Source organism: Rhinopithecus bieti, unplaced genomic scaffold (genome assembly GCF_001698545.2).
Source record: "Rhinopithecus bieti isolate Rb0 unplaced genomic scaffold, ASM169854v2 scaffold_22165, whole genome shotgun sequence".
NCBI classification, from domain to species: Eukaryota; Metazoa; Chordata; class Mammalia; order Primates; family Cercopithecidae; genus Rhinopithecus; species Rhinopithecus bieti.
In genome coordinates, this window is record NW_016810977.1 from 24784 (window position 1) to 42165 (window position 17382).

General features: G+C 38.8%; 1 protein-coding gene across 1 annotated transcript; it reads right to left on the bottom strand.

Annotated features, from left to right (window-relative positions):
- Nucleotides 1–944: 944 nt before the first annotated feature.
- LOC108542991 (uncharacterized protein CXorf67-like) lies at nt 945–2651 on the bottom strand. Its single transcript, XM_017893303.1, is given in 2 exon segments — nt 945–2509; nt 2512–2651. Coding segments are annotated over 2 exon segments (951 nt in total). The 5' UTR covers nt 2645–2651; the 3' UTR covers nt 945–1691.
- Between the last annotated feature and the right edge of the window lie 14731 nt (nt 2652–17382).

The following is a 17382-nucleotide window of genomic DNA, read 5'->3' on the forward strand; positions in this document are numbered from 1 at the left end:
GTCATATTTCCCAAAGTACTGAAAATTATACTCTGGAATTAACTAAATTTTGTTCTGCAGTGGCAAAATTATTTCAGCTATACTAATATTAGTTATATTAAGCTATGTGATGATTTTAAAGAATATCACAGGTAGCAAAATGTCCCATGCCACAACGAAAATAAAAGTAGTTGAGAGAGTAATTTTGTGAATAAATTTTTGGTAATGATCATTTTGTAAATTAAAAATAACGAGGCTTTAGTCATCAAATATAATCCTATGTGGAGGTCCTATTTTACCACCCGTAGAGATAAGTAAAGTGAGGCAGAAAGAGTTTAAGTAATTTGCCCAAATGCATTCTTCAAATAATGTGGAAGATTAGAAGCATGCCTTTACAACTTGTACTGTATTGGTACCTGATTTGTGCTGAATTGACTTTCTGTGACTTTTTCTTTCCCTAATTGGTCAGTTCACTAAATGATTTTTTGCAAATTGATTTATCTAAACAATTAGTACATAGTTAAGATTTTTGAACCTATAAGGAAAATAATATCCTATCACATGTTCAGTAAAAGTTTATAGTAGCATATCGTTTTCAATTTTTGAAGCATTTTGTCTACTATATACCATCCATCTATCACCAATCTATTATCATTTATCTACTGTATCTAGAATGGTCCAAAGTGAAATAAATCTTAGGTAGCAATTTCCAGTATCAGTATAGGATAGATGGCTCTCCAGATACATCCAGTGAGGTAGGTAGGGGAATTGGAGTCACTGAAGTTCACTTGAGGTTGATTAAGCTCCTGTTTATAATTGTAGATCATATGACTATATAAGCAAACATACCAACGCTTTTTCCATATGCCAAATATTAATTCATTATATTTCAATAAAATGCATATTTTTTAAACAAAACCAACACTTTTATTTTAGTAATTAAAGTATTTCACTATAGAGAGGCAACTTGGAAAATAGAAATCTCAGCTCAAGGGCAAAGGCAAACTCTCTTGAGAAAGAAGGTAGCCCAGAATCAAAGGCCAACAGCAGGTAAATGCTAGGTGATGGAGTTATGGGGAGGGGAGGCTTCAAAACTACTCAGGGTTTTGGTTAATGGCTGGAACTTTGGGAGACCTCACAGGTAACCACAGGGCAGGCAGGCCATTCACAAAGTGGGTAGATGTTGATTCCTTCTGAGAATCTTAGATGATGCTCACAGAGAGACACAGCTCAGGCGGTGAAGTGGGGTGTGCTGTGCTTTCTTTCCGCCTGCTCTCCTGGAGGGGCAGGGCTCGGAACATAAAGCTCTGGCATCAAGGCACGCCTAAGGCTATCAGGGCTAAGAGTGGAGATGGATCTCAGGCCCAAAAACCTGGGGAAAGAGGAAGAGGAACTCTGCCCAGAAAACTTAGTTGGGAGGAGGAGTTGGAAGCACCAGAGGAGGAGGAGCTCTTATTGCTGAGGGATGGGAAGGAAGAACCTCCCAGGGGGTGACGGTGAGGAGGCACGCATACGGACTGCATGCCAACCAGGCGGGGAAGTACGTCTTGGGACCTCAGGATCAGAAGAGCCTGAGCTGCTCTGAAAGACCAGCTGTCGTAAGCCAGCGCCATGGGAAAGAGTATTCTCATCAGCTGAACCAGGAGGAGAGCCGCGGCTGAGAAGGGCTGATCTTCGGTGGGTGGAACAGCTCCGGAGGACAGTGCCTGGCGTCATGCTGGTGCTGTGACGAGCAGGGCTTGACCTTGCTGTGCGGCCGCGAAGGGCAGGGCATGGGGGGTTGCCGCGGCGTTGGAGGGCAGGGCTTGGCCCGGATGCACCTCTGCGGAAAGCAGGGACTGGCGGGGTGGCTCGGCTGCGGAGATCATAGCCCGGCGCGGGTGCACCGCCAAGGCGAGCTGGGCCTGGCTGAGTGGGCGGCGGGGAAGAGCAGGACCTAGCTGGGGGGTGCAGCGTCGGATGGCAGGGCCTAAACCAGATGCACGTCTGCGGAGAGCAGGACCTGGCATGGCGATGCGGCTTCGGCAAGCAGGGCTTGGCCCAGATGCATGGCTGAGGAGTGCAGGGCCTGGCTGCGTTGCCTGACTCGACACAGTAGCCCCGGAATGGCAACGGCTGCTGGGCTGGGACCCTGGAGAAGATGGCTGCAAAGGCCCAGGAAACAGACGCTGCCCTGGAGGCCTCTGAGCAGGGACAGTCTGGTCGCGGTCAGGTTGCTTCCTATGACGGTTGTTTCCGGGTCTCTTGGTCTGGGCCGGGTGCTCGTCGGCGTGGCCAGTGGCCCTTGGGGATGGCCCCACGGCGGCCTGGCTGTCCCCGTGGGGCATCACACATCCAAGGACTTGGTGAGGCCTGCGGCAGCCCTGGAGGTCAGAATGCCTCTTCCCCGGCACGGCAACCATGGAGGACAGCTGCGGGCCCTCATCCGCCACGAAAATGGCGGCGGCGGTGGCGGCTGCGGTGTTGGAAACGGCAGTGTCGCTCCTCAGGGCGGCGCTGCCCCAGGGAGACGCGTCGCCGGAGACGGTGAGACAGAGGCGGCCAGATCTTGATTCCGGGTCCCACAGCCATCGCCAGAGGCAGGGGCAGCCTCGTTGTTCTGCCCTCCCGCCACCGCGTCCTCCTGCTGCATCTGCTCCTTCTCCATGCCTGACTGGGTGGCCATAACGTCAGGTTTTCCCTCAGAGAGCAGGAATGCAGCTGCTAGTCAAAATAACATTTTTTTTTTTTTTTTTTTTTTTTTTTTTTTTTTGAGACGGAGTCTCGCTCTGTCCCCTGGGCTGGAGTGCAGTGGCCGGATCTCAGCTCACTGCAAGCTCCGCCTCCCAGGTTTACACCATTCTCCTGCCTCAGCCTCCCCGAGTAGCTGGGACTACAGGTACCTGCCACCTCGCCCGGCTAGTTTTTTTTGTATTTTTTTTTAGTAGAGACGGGGTTTCACCGTGTTAGCCAGGATGGTCTCAATCTCCTGACCTCGTGATCCGCCCGTCTCGGCCTCCCAAAGTGCTGGGATTACAGGCTTGAGCCACCGCGCCCGGCCGCCAACATGTATTTTTTAAAGACCTACAAATGTGTCTACAATTCAGGGCATCATTTTCTTGGTTTCAGTCAGAACATTTCTAATTAAGGCATAGAGAATTGGATGTTTTTCATTTAGGCAGTTGCCTCTAGACCCCCAGACGCCATCACAGAGGTTGACACGGGATGTAAAATGTGATAGCATGTGCATATTAACAATGGGTAAACACTGGAAGGGCCTAATGAACTATTCCTTTCCCTAATCCTCTCTCTCAAGTGTCACAACCCACATGCACTCAAATACTCTCTATAATTTCCAGATGTGGTAGATAAATATGGCAAAAGTCTTGCTCTTTGTGACACTGCCTGCATCAAATGAGTAGCGACTCGATCCTTTTTGTTTCATCATAGCTGCATAATGATGCCACCTTCATTTGATTTCTAATGTCTCCTCTTCATTCCTTTCGTTTGTATTGCCTGTGTCTCTACTCCTCCCTTTATTTTCAACCAGTGAACTTTGTTGTCAGTGTGCTTTCTAGCATGTATAAGTAAATATTTTGCTGATTAGCTCAATACGTGTCATGATAGTGAGAGATGAAGCCAGCTGGACTTCCTGGGTCCAGTCAGACTTGGAGAACTTTTCTGTCTAGCTAAAGGATTGTAAATGCACCAATCAGCACTGTGTAAAAATGCTCCAGTCAGCATTCTGTGTCTAGCTAAAGGATTGTAAACACACCAATCAGCACTCTGTAAAATGGGCTAATCAGCACTCTGTAAATTGGACCAATCAGCACTCTGTAGGATGGACCAATCAGCAGGACATGGGCGGAGACAAATAAGGGACTAAAAGCTGACCACCCCAGACAGCAGCAGCAACCTGCTGGGATCCACTTCCATGCTGTGGAAGCTTTGTTCTTTCACTCTTCACAATAAGTCTTGCTGCTGCTCACTCTTGGTGTCTGCACCACCTTTAAGAGCTATAAAACTCGTCACGAAGGTCCGCGGCTTCATTCTTGAAGTCAGTGAGGCCACGAACCCACCTGAAAGAAGAAACTCCGGACACATCTGAAGGAACAAACTTGGGACACACCATGTTTAAGAGCTGTAACACTCCCCAGGAAGGTCCACGGCTTCATTCTTGAAGTCAGCGAGACCATGAACCCACTGGAAGGATCCAACTCTGGACACAATAGGATTAATCAGAACCTTAATATGTAGAATGTTAACTTCTGTGTTTTTGATTTCTGCATCAGGGAGAGCCATTCTCATGATTACTTACATAATGGAAGATTCTGTCTTAGAGTTCTTAAGGACTAGATTTTCTTCTTGAACTTTAAAAGTAAGGTTTCATCTTGTGAAAAGGCCTGTGAGAGCCACGTGCCAGGGAACTCCAGGCATCCTCCAGGAGCTAAGAGCAGTCAGCAAGGAAGCAGGGACCTCGGTTCTGCAACTGCAAGGAACTGAATTCTGCCAACAGTTTCATAGTTTTAGAAGAGAACACTGTGCTCTAGAAAGAAGTGATGCCCAATAGAGACATGTATTGCAGCCCTGCAACTCTCTGAGCAGAGGGCCCAGCTAAGGCGCACCAGGACTCTCTGAGCCACAAAAGTAGAAGATAATCAATAGATGTTATGAAACAACAGACATTTATTTCTCACAGTTCTGGAGACTACACGTCAGAGATCAAGAGACTAGCGTCAGAGATCAAGAGACTGGTGAAGGTCTACTTCCTGGTTCAGAGATGGTGCCTCCTGTCATCATATGGTGTAAGGGAAGAGCTGGTTTCCTGGGGTTCCTTTTATAAGTGCACTAATCCCATTTATGAGCGTAGGCCCTCATGACCTAAGCACCTGCCAAAAGCCCCACCTCTTAATCCCTTACCTCCTAATACCTAATACTCCTACTACCCAATCATCTTGAGGATTACAATTTCAATATGTAAATATTAGGGGACATAAACAATTAGAACATAATACGATTATTTTTCATAAACTATATTTTTCTTTACTCTTAATGCTCCACCTGTTTAAAGATTTTGTCAGTTTCCTCTGGTAGTTCTGTGTCACTAGGTCTGAATTTTGCCTACTCTGCCTGAAATCTCTCTGTGTTATTCTTTCCTGTAGATAAATTTTCGGTTTCTTGTTCAGCTTATTTTTTACTAAACTCAGGTTTTAGGAGAATGCTAAAGAACACATTGCCATAGAACAGGAAAGAAATCTAGTCTTTATTTGTATGGCCATGTGATATAAAGTGTGGCAGGCACCTCTGCTTCCTTCTCTCTGATCTGCTGCTTCTCTTTCAGATCCTAAGGTTCAGCCTGACCCTGAGGTTATCACACTCCTAGCCATTCTTGAGTCAGAAATTCCCAGTACGCACAAGAATAAAAAACCTCTATGGAAATGAGGCTATTATGTATACAATTTTGAGCGTCAAGCTCTTCCCAGGATCCCACCTTTCTGATTCTGTTCTCCATGATTTTCTGCAGCCAAGGTAGAAATTATGCACAAATCCCCCTTGCTGAGATGCAGAGCTTACATAGAGTTTCACTTACATAGAGTTGCCACATCTTAGGAGCCCTTTGTCCCATAGAAATCCGACATCATGGAGCCGGCAGGAGAGCGGAAGGGAAGCCAAAAGCTGTGTTTCATGCACGTAGAATTCCCCCGTTTCCCTTGTCCCTTCCATTCCATCTCCTTCTCTTAAGATCCTTCTGTACCTTCCTACATTAGCTTGGGGTATGCCCCTTGGGTATTTCCAAAAGACATGCTTTAAGAGTGAACTTTAATAGTTTAATGCTAAAAATAAAAATAGAGACATGACAAAAAATAAGACAAAGTAAGAAACAGGCCCTGTAAACATGGATAGTACTTTTAAAAAATCTAATTAGCATTTTCTTTTAAATACCAATATTAAAATGTTATAATTTTAGATACAGAACTTCTAGATAGAACAAAATATCACATGAAAATAATAAGTATTTTACTATCTGGAGAGCTAGTTATTATCTTTACATGAACAGAGAAGGGAAAATTCAGTTAAACCTTCTGTTTTGTTTTGTTTTGTTTTGTTGTTGAAACGAGTCTTGCTCTGTCACCCAGACTGGAGTGCAGTGGTGCGATCTGGGCTCATTGTAACCTCTGCCTCCCAAGTTCAAGTGATTGTCCCCTCTCATCCTCCTGAGTAGCTAGGATTATAGGTGTGCACCACCACACCCAGGTAATTTTTGTATTTAGTAGAGACAGGGTTTCACCACACTGGTCTTGAACTCCTGGTCTCAAGTGATCCACCCACCTCAGCCTCCCAAAGTGCTGGGATTACAGGCATGAGCCACCGCACCTGGCCTGTTAAACCATTTTTTAAGTTCATTTATTATCATTCGCTTTTATCCTTTAAAAGACAAGGATTAATTACCCTCTTACAGAATGATAGTAAAATCTAACATCTTCTTTGTTTTCCCCTTAATATAGTGTTGGAGAGGATGTGGAGAAATAGGGAACACTTTTTACACTGTTGGTGGGATTGTAAATAGTTCAAGCCATTATGGAAAACCAGTATGGCGATTCCTCAGGATCTAGAAACTAGATGTACCTATGACCCAGCCATCCCCCTACTGGGTATATACGCCAGAAGGATTATAAATCATGCTGCCTATAAAGCACATGAAGTATGTTTATTGCGGCACTATATCACAATAGCAAGGGGACTTGGAATCAACCAATTGTCCATCTGTGACAGACTGGATTAAGAAAATGTGGCACATACAACCCATGGAATCTATGCAGCCTAAAAGGATGAGTTTTGCGTCCTTGTAGTACAATGGATGCAGCTGGAACCATCATTTTAGCAAACTATCACAAGACGAAAACCAACACACATGTTCTCCTTCATAGGTGGGAAACTGAACAGCATGGAGATCCTTGGACTCGGGGAAGGGGAACTCACACACGGGGCCTATCTTTTGGATCGGGAAGGGGGAACATCCCAACAGGGCCTATCATGGGAGGGGGGAGGGGGGAGGATTGCATTGGGAGTTATACCTGATATAAATGATGATTTGATGGGTGCTGACGAGTTGATGGGGAGCATCCACATGGCACAAGCTATACATATGTAACAAACCCACATGTTATGCCACATGTACTAGAGCTTAAAGTATATAAAAAAAATTAAACAAAAGGATATCTTAATGCACTTCAATCTCTTTTCAGTGCTTAGGAGACATCCGGAAGTCTTTAAAACGTATTTGTTCTCCACATGAAATTGATGCACACAGAACACGACCATGCACAGAGTGGGAAGAATATTTCAGAAGGCTACTTTTATATTTATATTGGATTTATCTTTTTAACATATTACTTATTTTGAAAGGTAATTTAGATCTTACACCAATTATGTTTTCATCACACTTAATGCAATGAGAACTACATGTGAATCTTTATAATTTATACAATTTGTAATAATTTAAATGCGTTAGCATTTATTTATAAGTATGATTTTCTATTCAATTTAAACCCTTCTCTCCTTCAGCACCTAGTTTTACCATCCTACATACATGCTCATTCCAGCTATTCTAAAAATTTTTAAGAAGAATTAAAAGAAAATACTTTCATTTGTACACCTGAATCTCCATTGTTATATAAAATAAATAAAAATCATAACAGTAATTAGTAAAATATTTTAGTGATAAGGATAAGTAGTGATCTGAACTTGATTATTTGGAAAAGATAAGCACAAATTCATCAGGCTTATGACATTTAATAATGTTTTGTTCCTGTTCTTTTAACAGTTTGAAAAATATATTTTTTATCTGTCTAAAAAATATAAGCTAACATTAAATCCACTATTAATTTAAATTTAAACTAATATCTCCTGATCTTGAAGAGTTAAGCAAATATGTAAACTGATCATTTTTTCTTTTGAAAGGATCCATCAATCACCATAGCATACTTACTCTTTAACGTAATGAATTAGAAATCAGACCTATCATCTTATCTTTAGTGTTCCTCTGTGTAAATAATTTTAAAAAGCTATTAAAATGTGGGAGAATAAAGAGTGAGGATTCACTTTATTCATTTCAGACTAAAATATATAAACTAAGTTTTGAAATAGCTAATTTTGGATTTATATTTGTAGAAGACAGAGCAAATGACAGATCAAACAGTGATGCACCTAATCTGCGTTTCTGCCAGTATGACCTTAAGAGAGACATGGCTTGCAAGCATAGGAGAATCTGATGGGTGCTTTCCTGAGATGATTATGGAAATGTTATGTATAAATAAATAATCAGTACATACATTTATAAAGACTTCTAATCAGGGACTATAGCATGTGTGATTGCAATCATATTCTATTTATTAAGACTTGTTAATGACAATGAGACATGTTTTATAGCTAAGAGTTTTTATTCCAAAGAAGGTTTTTCACATTATTTTATTTTTTTCTTAATTCATTTAATAGTATTGTTCAAACTGATTGCTTTATTTTATTAGATTTGCAGACTGGGGACTTTATTCTTTTTCTAAGTGCTAATACTGCTTACTTGTTCAAAAGAAAAATGTTAAATGCAACACAACACAATTTAGGACATGAATTTTAAAAAAATGCAATCAAAAGGCAGAAAGTGATATTCCCTTGAAAGGCCCCAGTGGTAACATAACAGCTGAAACTAGCAACAATTGTGGTTCTAGTTAAGCTCATCTCATATGCAAAATTACTTTGTGAACATCTATACTCGAACATAAACCTGAATAAAAATAGTTTTTAATATACAGCTGTTACTTACAATAAGATGACTTTTCTAAAAATGAGTTTATAATGCTCTATTTCTTTATGATGTTCAAAAATCTTCAGTTATCCTATTCAAAAACTCGTAATGGAAAATGCCATAGTGTATCAAAGAAATATTAATTTCTCAAGTTATCTGAGACTATCTACTGGGTAACTCTTCATAAAATTGCGAAGTTTCATCTTAAAATATAATCTACTTTTAACATCTGTAGAATAGCATGCCACTTTGAGTGATGGTTGCTAGACTCAGTAAATATTAAAACAGTATTGGGAAATGTTACCTAATAAGATAGTGTTCTATAAGCAGAATTTTGAGTGTGCAGCATGGAATGTCTGTTTAAAAGTCCATATATTAAGTTAATGATGCTACAGCTTTTGGCCCATTTATGGAGCCTTTATCAGGAGTTGAAACATAGAGCCTGGTGGCCTCTAATGGACTGGTCTGCTTACAACTTAAAGTGAACTGATAAAGGATAGACAACAAGAGGAAACTTTGAGTGTATTATGTATTTTGCAGAATCACCTATTTCCTTCTTTTTGTTTACTTTTATCATCTGTAAATGAGAATAAATCCCTATTAAAAAGAATGTGAGAAGATAGAAGGTAATTGCTATGGTTTGAATGTATCCCCCTGCAAAAGCATGTGCCAGAAACCTGATCCCCAATGGAACCATGTTGGGAGGTCGGCCCTAATGAGAGGTACTTAGGCCATGAGAGAGGAGTGAATGGACTGATGCTATTATCTTTGGAGTGGATTCATTATAAAAGAGGAAACTTGCCCCCCCACCTTTACATATACCCATTCTCTCTCTCTCTTTCTCTCTGTCTCCTCTCTCTCTCTCTCTCTCTCTCTTCCTTTCTTGACCTCCCACCACCCACCATGGAATGAAACAGCAAGAAGGCCCTCACCAGATGCTGGGCCCTAGGGCCCTGTTTCTTGGGCTTCCCAGCCTCCAGAATTGCAAGAAATAAATTGTTGTTGTTTATAAATTACTCAATCTTATTTCTGTTCCTTACCAATTACTCAGCCTAGCACAAGGTGGACTAAGACAATAATTCTATATACTCACAAAGGTTATTTGAAAGGAAGCAAATATGTTCTTAAGACAGAAACTTCAGTAAAATTAAAATGTTATAGGGTATGATGCTAGTTTATATTCTTATATTAATACAATGAGAATAAGTTATTACATGCTGCAAAATATATTTGGAAAGCAATATATGTGTTGTTATATGACACACTCTTATTCTGGGCCAAGAAAATTTACCCACCCCATTGGTTTGACCACATGGCTTCCTTTGAACAGTGGATGCTATTGTGAAAAATATTAACTGAGGCTTTTAATGAATTCAGCCAGTTTAACATACTACTTACCCTCTGGTGAATCTACTTGAGAAGAGAATGTCCAAGTGGCCTGGAGCCCGGGCTTCTGCAATAGGAATAATAATGGTCCCCCAAAGTCACCTATGCCCTAGTCTTAAGAATATGTGAATATGTTATCTTTCATGACAAAAACAATTGCAGATGTGATTAAGGATCTTGAAATGATATGATCTTTGATTATGTGGATGGATTCAATGTAATCACAATGTTTATAAGAAGAAAGAAATATACTCAGACAAAGAGAGAGAAAAGAGACACTAAGAAAGGGCTACTAACCAAGGAAGATGGGTAGATTTTAGAGACTGGAAAAGTTAGGAAAGTACATTCTCCCTTAGAGGCTCTAGAAATAACACAGCCCTATCAACATTTAGTTTTTAAACCTCTTACTGCCATAACTGTCAGATAACAAATTTGCATTCTTTTAAGTCAATAAGTCTGTCATAATTAGATTTTTTTGTTTGTTTGTTTTTGAGACTGAGTCTCCACTCTGTCACCCAGGCTGGAGTGCAGTCACGTAGTCTTGGCTTACTGCAACCTCCACCTCCTGGGTTCAAGTGATTCTCCTGCCTCAGCCTCCTGAGTAGCTAGGATTACAGGCATGTGCCACCACACCCAGCTAATTTTTTTTTTTTTTTTTTATTTTTAGTAGATACAGGGTTTCACCATGTTGGTCAGGCTGGTCTCGAATTCCTGACCTTGTGATCTGCCTGCCTCAGTCTCCCAAAGTGCTGGGATTACAGGCATGAGCCACCATGCCCGGCTGTGTGTGGTAATTTGTTAGAGTAACAATAGGAAACTAACAAAGCATCCACAAACACATAAGACAGAGACCTAAACCCAAGAGTCTGGGCCCAGGTCCACCAGATTTTGGTCTAAAAGAGATCCTAGATGAGCCGAAAAGTTTACTTGTGAAGTTGAAATTCTCTCTTTCTCTCTTTGTCTTTCTTTCTATTAAAAAGAAAAATAAATAAACAACCCTCTCTCTCTCTCTCTGTCTCTCTCTCTGTCTCTTTCTCTGTCTCTTTCTCTCTCTCTCTCTCTCTACAATATATATATATATATATATATGTATGTATTTTTCCTGTTTTAACAAAAACATAGGATTATAGACAGGTACATGACACATAGATTCTATTATAAACTTGCTGGCAGCATTACTTAATACCACATCTTGTACCTCATTACATCATTTCATATCTGCTTATATAGATATATTTGTTCTCTTTAAGTCTACACATTATTAAACACCAAATTACATAGCCAGTGGCCAGATGAGGAATTAAATTTAGCCTAACTGTCCTTACCATATAATGAGAGAAAATAGCATGTTGGTATAATTTAAACATGTTATAATTGAGGGAAGTTTGGATTAAAAACTAATTGTTCAGAATTTGTTAATTACAAATACACATAAATGTCAATTAATGACTAATTATCAACACTACATCTGGCCTTAGTGGTGATGATTAAAATTTAGATGATAATTCACACTTAACTGAGAATTATGTAAATTTTTTATTAATTAGGCTGAGCTTTTTTTCTGTACTTATAGAAACAGAGAAGTAGAATTTATATGTCGGGAAAAAAGGATTATTTTTGTACTATTGGTTATGTCATATGTTAAAAGAAGAGTAATTTTAAACTTTGAATTGTGTTTATTTTGAAAATCAATATAGACTATAAAGCATATATATTTAGCTAATTCAAGAGAATGTAGGTAATTTTATTTAAAAGATAATTAAATAGGTACTTATCATTTAAGATTGCAAATTAATCTTTTAAGTCATCTGAGTTGTTAGCTTTATTTTTGCCCAAATCATAGAAAACATTGATAAGCAAACATTTAAAATGCAGAGCTATACTCAATATTTGTTAGTAATCTAATATTCTGATTTGGGATGAATAGAAAAATACTTAGAGAAACAGATTAATATAGTAAAAATGTGTGAAACAGGGCCTCAATTTAACAGTTTAGCGACACTGTAACTATATTGAAGCTGTACGTTTCCTGAGGAAAAAGGATATGTATGAGCCTATCTCTTTGCATCTATCTGTCTATCTACTTATCTGTTTATCTATCTACAAGATTATTGTTAGAGAAACTAAATGCTAAAATCAATTTACAGGAAATAAGAATGGAAGAAAACATGAAGAGTTATTGTGTGGGGAGGTGGCCCCTACATGGAAATGTTTCTCCACTGAATGTTCCTGTTGTACTGATGAACAAAGAAGTTCATCACAGGCCAGGAACTAAAATAAATAAATAAATAAATAAACAACCTCTAGTGCTTTTTTGTATAATGGTGATGTAACTTTCTCCCTCCACAACACAAGGATATCAAGGTTGTTCTGTCTATAGCTCTCCCACAATCACATCACCAGATGTCCAGAGGTAACGACTTTGGTTCAGGGAATGCCCTGGGGATGACATTCAACCAGGATAGTGTGGAAACACCAAGTGATATTTGGACATGCCAACATTTCTTGAGTTACTGCAAAATATGAGTAAAGTCCTATCACATGTTAATGGACTGTGAGGACTAACTGGCTTGGATCTGGGTTTGAGTCCTTTGAGATTATCAGGTAAGTAATAATTATGTCATGAGTGGCCGAGGACTCCATGCAATTATAATGAAGATCAGTATTGCTTGCCATGGCCCATTGATAGGGGCTGGAGCAGAGAAATTCTAAGCAGACAGGGGCAAAGCCCCACCTTCAAGCTGAAGCCTGAGATCGCAGCCCAAAGTGAGAACTTATATCTCTATTTCCTGCTCAAATGCTGTGAAGTACAGTAGGTCTGAGTGAGTGGAGTTCACTCCTGCTGGCGCCCTAGCAGCCGGCTGTTTCAGTGCTTGTGTACTCCAGTTCCTGTCTTGTTTGCTCACATGCTCCCTCCTGCGAGGAGTTGAGAGTGGCAGGCTGAGTAAACGGGGCAATCCTGTCGCAAGTCCCACAAAGGGGTAGGGGAAATATCATGCTTCACCATGAACTAGGTCCACTCATCCTGTCTTAGGCAAAAGACCTCTTCCATTTTGGCAAATTCTCTAAAATGAGCTCCTGTGTTTGAGGATCACCATCTGTTAAGTTTCTGTCCTCCTCCCTACTCCCACAATCCACTGGAGTTCTGTCCCACATCAACTTCATCCCTCTCTCTCTATACTTTGTTTGCAAAAATGATTTTCTTCCTATTCTTTTTGGGTACAACTTGATAGGTTATTATACCCAATGCTCTAATGATTAGCAGTTTTTAAAAATTGACTTTTTTCTTTTTCCCTGGAGTGGAGGAAGGGCTTAAACCCCAGACATCTCAAAATATGTGGGGACAATATGGGCTTATTATTCTTCTAATGAAGTACAGAACAATTATACAAAGAAAAAGAAAAGTCCATTGATCATCAATTTTGTTACATTTAGTTTTACGTGTGAATGACATAGAGGAATATTTTCTAACAAATTTCAGAGTTGCTATTGTTAGATATGCATAAAACGAAATTTGGGTATTAGAGATTAGCAGTCCAATTAACCAGTTTGCTGTTGACTAGAAAGTCTATCCACCAAGCTAAAATTCCTAAGTCCCATAGCAAATGGGCATGGTCAGAAAGTTGGAACTTCCCTAGTTTGAAAGATGAATATTTGATATTTTTTGTCTTGATTGTGTGTATTAATCACTTTACTTTTGTTTGTTTGTTTTTTGAGACGGAGTCTTGCTCTGGCGCCAGGCTGGAATGCAGTGGCATGATGTTGGCTCAATGCAACCTCCACCTCTCGGGTTCAAGAGATTCCTGCCTCAGCCTCCCAAGTTGCTAGGACTACAGGCATGCACCACCAGGCCCAGCTATTTTTTGTATTTTTAGTAGAGATGGGGTTTCACTATGTTGGCCAGGATGGTCTCGATCTCCTGACATCGTGATCCACCTGCCTCGGCCTCCCAAAGTGCTGGGATTACAGGCGTGAGCCACAGTGCCGGACCTACTTTTGTGTTTAAATGATAAATTATTTTTACCTTTATTAATACAGAGATGTGTACATAATTCTCAAAGTATTATCCTATATTAGTTACACTTGAAGACATAGTCTCTTATAAGTAGATGCAACTAAAATACAGTTACTTACAACTTGGAATCAATATAACTATAGTAAAATATTTTTGTAATATTTAGTAAAATTCAATATTGCTTTAAATATGTCAATTATATGTTATTTAATATTTTAAATCATTTAATTTAAATTATTACATTTTCATTCATTGGTGAAATTATTACCTAAGAATTTGATATAATTTCTTAGCAGCACATTTGCTGAAGCTACTTTATGTTTGCTTCTCTCTAATTCATTGCTATCTCTAATTCATTGCTTAAGTTGTATGCAGCAAATAAAAAAGCAAATAAAAAAATTTATTTCTTTTGCTCTGTAAAGTAAAAATTGTGCCCCATGGAATTCATGTTATTGTATTTTTTTGCTCTCCAAAACTCTCAAAAAATAGTTTGAAGATGAATGTAAAATAACATAATGGGAATAGAATAACAGAATCCAAAAAGGAAAGCCCAGCCACCTAAACATATGATTATCCATTGGAACCTAGAGATGTGAGAGATGCCACCTCTTCCTAGGCCATGACCTCATTGCCTGGTATGCATTATGTATTGCTGTTCAGGCACCATCAAAAGGCAAACAGTTCTCTGCAGTCTCCAGAAACCTCCATAAAATGCATAATGTCGATCAAGAAACTCATCCGACTGATACGCAGTGTTTGTGAGTTACGGAAAATAGTTTGAAATAGCTAAAATTGGCTACTTAAGACCGGAAATCCAGCAAAGATCTTTATGAACTTGATAATTTTTTTTTTGATTGTGGGTTTTAACCTATCAAGTTCGTTGCTGCTAATGGAATTTCTCAAACGTTCCCAACAACAAACTCAGTCAATGAAAATAGTTCATCTGGTGGATATGCAAAGTATTTTTGATTATTTATAATAGTAACCATAATTGCAATAATTAGTAACAAGGTAAACTTAAAATTTCAGGCATTTTTATTTCTGTATTACTGGGTTTATATCTTCTCTGCATTTTAATTATCAGAATAAATATAAAAAATATTTCAGTTGTACACAGTTGAGTCAACCCATAAATCATTATTAGAGTGGCTTTCTACATTTTAATCAGTGCACTAACTCACATTTAATGAAAAAATATGTATAAATAGAAAAGAAGAAATTATGTGCATATACTTCCTTGGGTTCAGAATTTTCAGGCATTGGAAAGCATGCTTATAAAGCTTATAAAATATAGGTCAGGTACACATAAATATTTTATTATATCACAATTGTTGATTCATAGCATGAAATTAGCCAAATGATAATAAAACAATTAATGCTCCACTTTACAAATTAACAGTGATTTCTAATGGATTTTGCTATTCCAATATTCTAGTTTTTAGTGCTTTTCTTTAGCAGTTAGAAAGCATGTATGATTATAGGAAAGCCCAACTTATTAGCTCCCTTAGGAAACTAATTCCTGCTTTATAGAGAAAAGTACATTAACTCTCTAAGTTTCTTGGCAGTCAAAGAAATATTTTCATATGGGTATTATGAATAAAAAAATATATTCTATAATTCTTGAACTTCTTTCAAAAGAGTGACATGTTTTACAAAAGTAGAATAATATTTATATAATTTTATAATTTTCACTATGACACAATTGCTTTAAAAAAATTAAACTTTGGCCGGTGCCGGGGCGCGGTGGCTCAAGCTGTAATCCCAGGCACTTGGGAGGCGGAGGCCGGGCGGATCGCGAGTCAGGAGATCGAGACATCCTGGCTAACACGGTGAAACCCGTCTCTACTAAAAAAATACAAAAAACGTAGCCGGGCGAGGTGGCAGGACGCCCTGTAGTCCCAGCCTACTTGGGAGGTCTGAGGCAGGGAGATGGCGTGAACCCGGGAGGCGGAGCCTTGCAGTGAGCTGAGATCTGGCCACCTGCACTCAGCTTGGGGTGACAGAGCGAGACTCCGTCCTCAAAAAAAAAAAAAAAAAAAAAAAAAAAAAAAAAAAAAAAAAAAAAAAAAAATTTCAACTTTATGACCTAGTTCTAGTTTATATTCTCATAATATATTGATTTTAATGTTTTCCTGACAGGACACTTAACTCAGTGGTTTTGTACATCTCCAAAGACAATGACCTACTTTTGAATAAATAGTGGTCTTCTCAAATAAATTACAAGTATAAAAGCAGTTGATATTCAGTACATTTGCATAAAGTTTTATTTTGCACAAAACACTGTGAAATACATAAATCTGTATACCATAAAATGCTTTTAAGAATGTTTTTCTCAAACACCCTAAACTATCTCTGTCATAATTCTAGGTTTTCTTGCTAGTTTACAAACTCCATGAAAGCAGATGAATTTTCTGTTACTCTCAGAATTAGTGAAAGCATACTGAAGTTCACATTAAAATCCTTGATTTTAAACACTATTTCAGTACTTAACTGAACTATCTTAATTGGTTATCTAACAGGTAAGCTGAAATAGGATACAATGAGATAAACACAATAAACTTACTAAAATACATTTCCCAGACACACATCTTCTTAGTTTTATACTTGTATGATAGTATCAATATTTTTTCCTTAATCTTAATATATATAAACAGATATATGTACATGTGTGTGTGTGTGTGTGACTTAAATTTGAGGAAATAGTAGTCATCTCAAGTAAATTTAAAGTATAAAAGCAATTGATATTCAGTATGTTCGAATAAAGTTCATATATATAAACTTGACATATATGAATAAAGTATAAATATATATAATAAAGTTGACTTCACTGTGAAACCATATGAATATATGCATATATGAAAAATTTGATAACTATATGAATAAAGTTGAGTAAAATTATATAGATAGATAATTGATATAGACTGAATGTTTGTGTGCCTTGGAAATTCACATGTTGAATCCTAATCCACAATTTGATGTTACTTGGAGGTGGGTTCCTTGGGAGGTAATTAGGTTATGGAGGTGGAACCTTCATGAATGGGGTTAGTGTCCTTACAAGAGAGACCTTAGAACTTACTCTGTCTGCCCCAGGAGGATATAATGAGAATATGGCTGTCTGTAAACCAGGAAGAGGTTTATCTGACCATGTTGGCATCCTGATCAGCCTACAGAACTGTTAGAAACAAATGCTTGTTGTTTAAGCTACCCTTTCTATGTTATT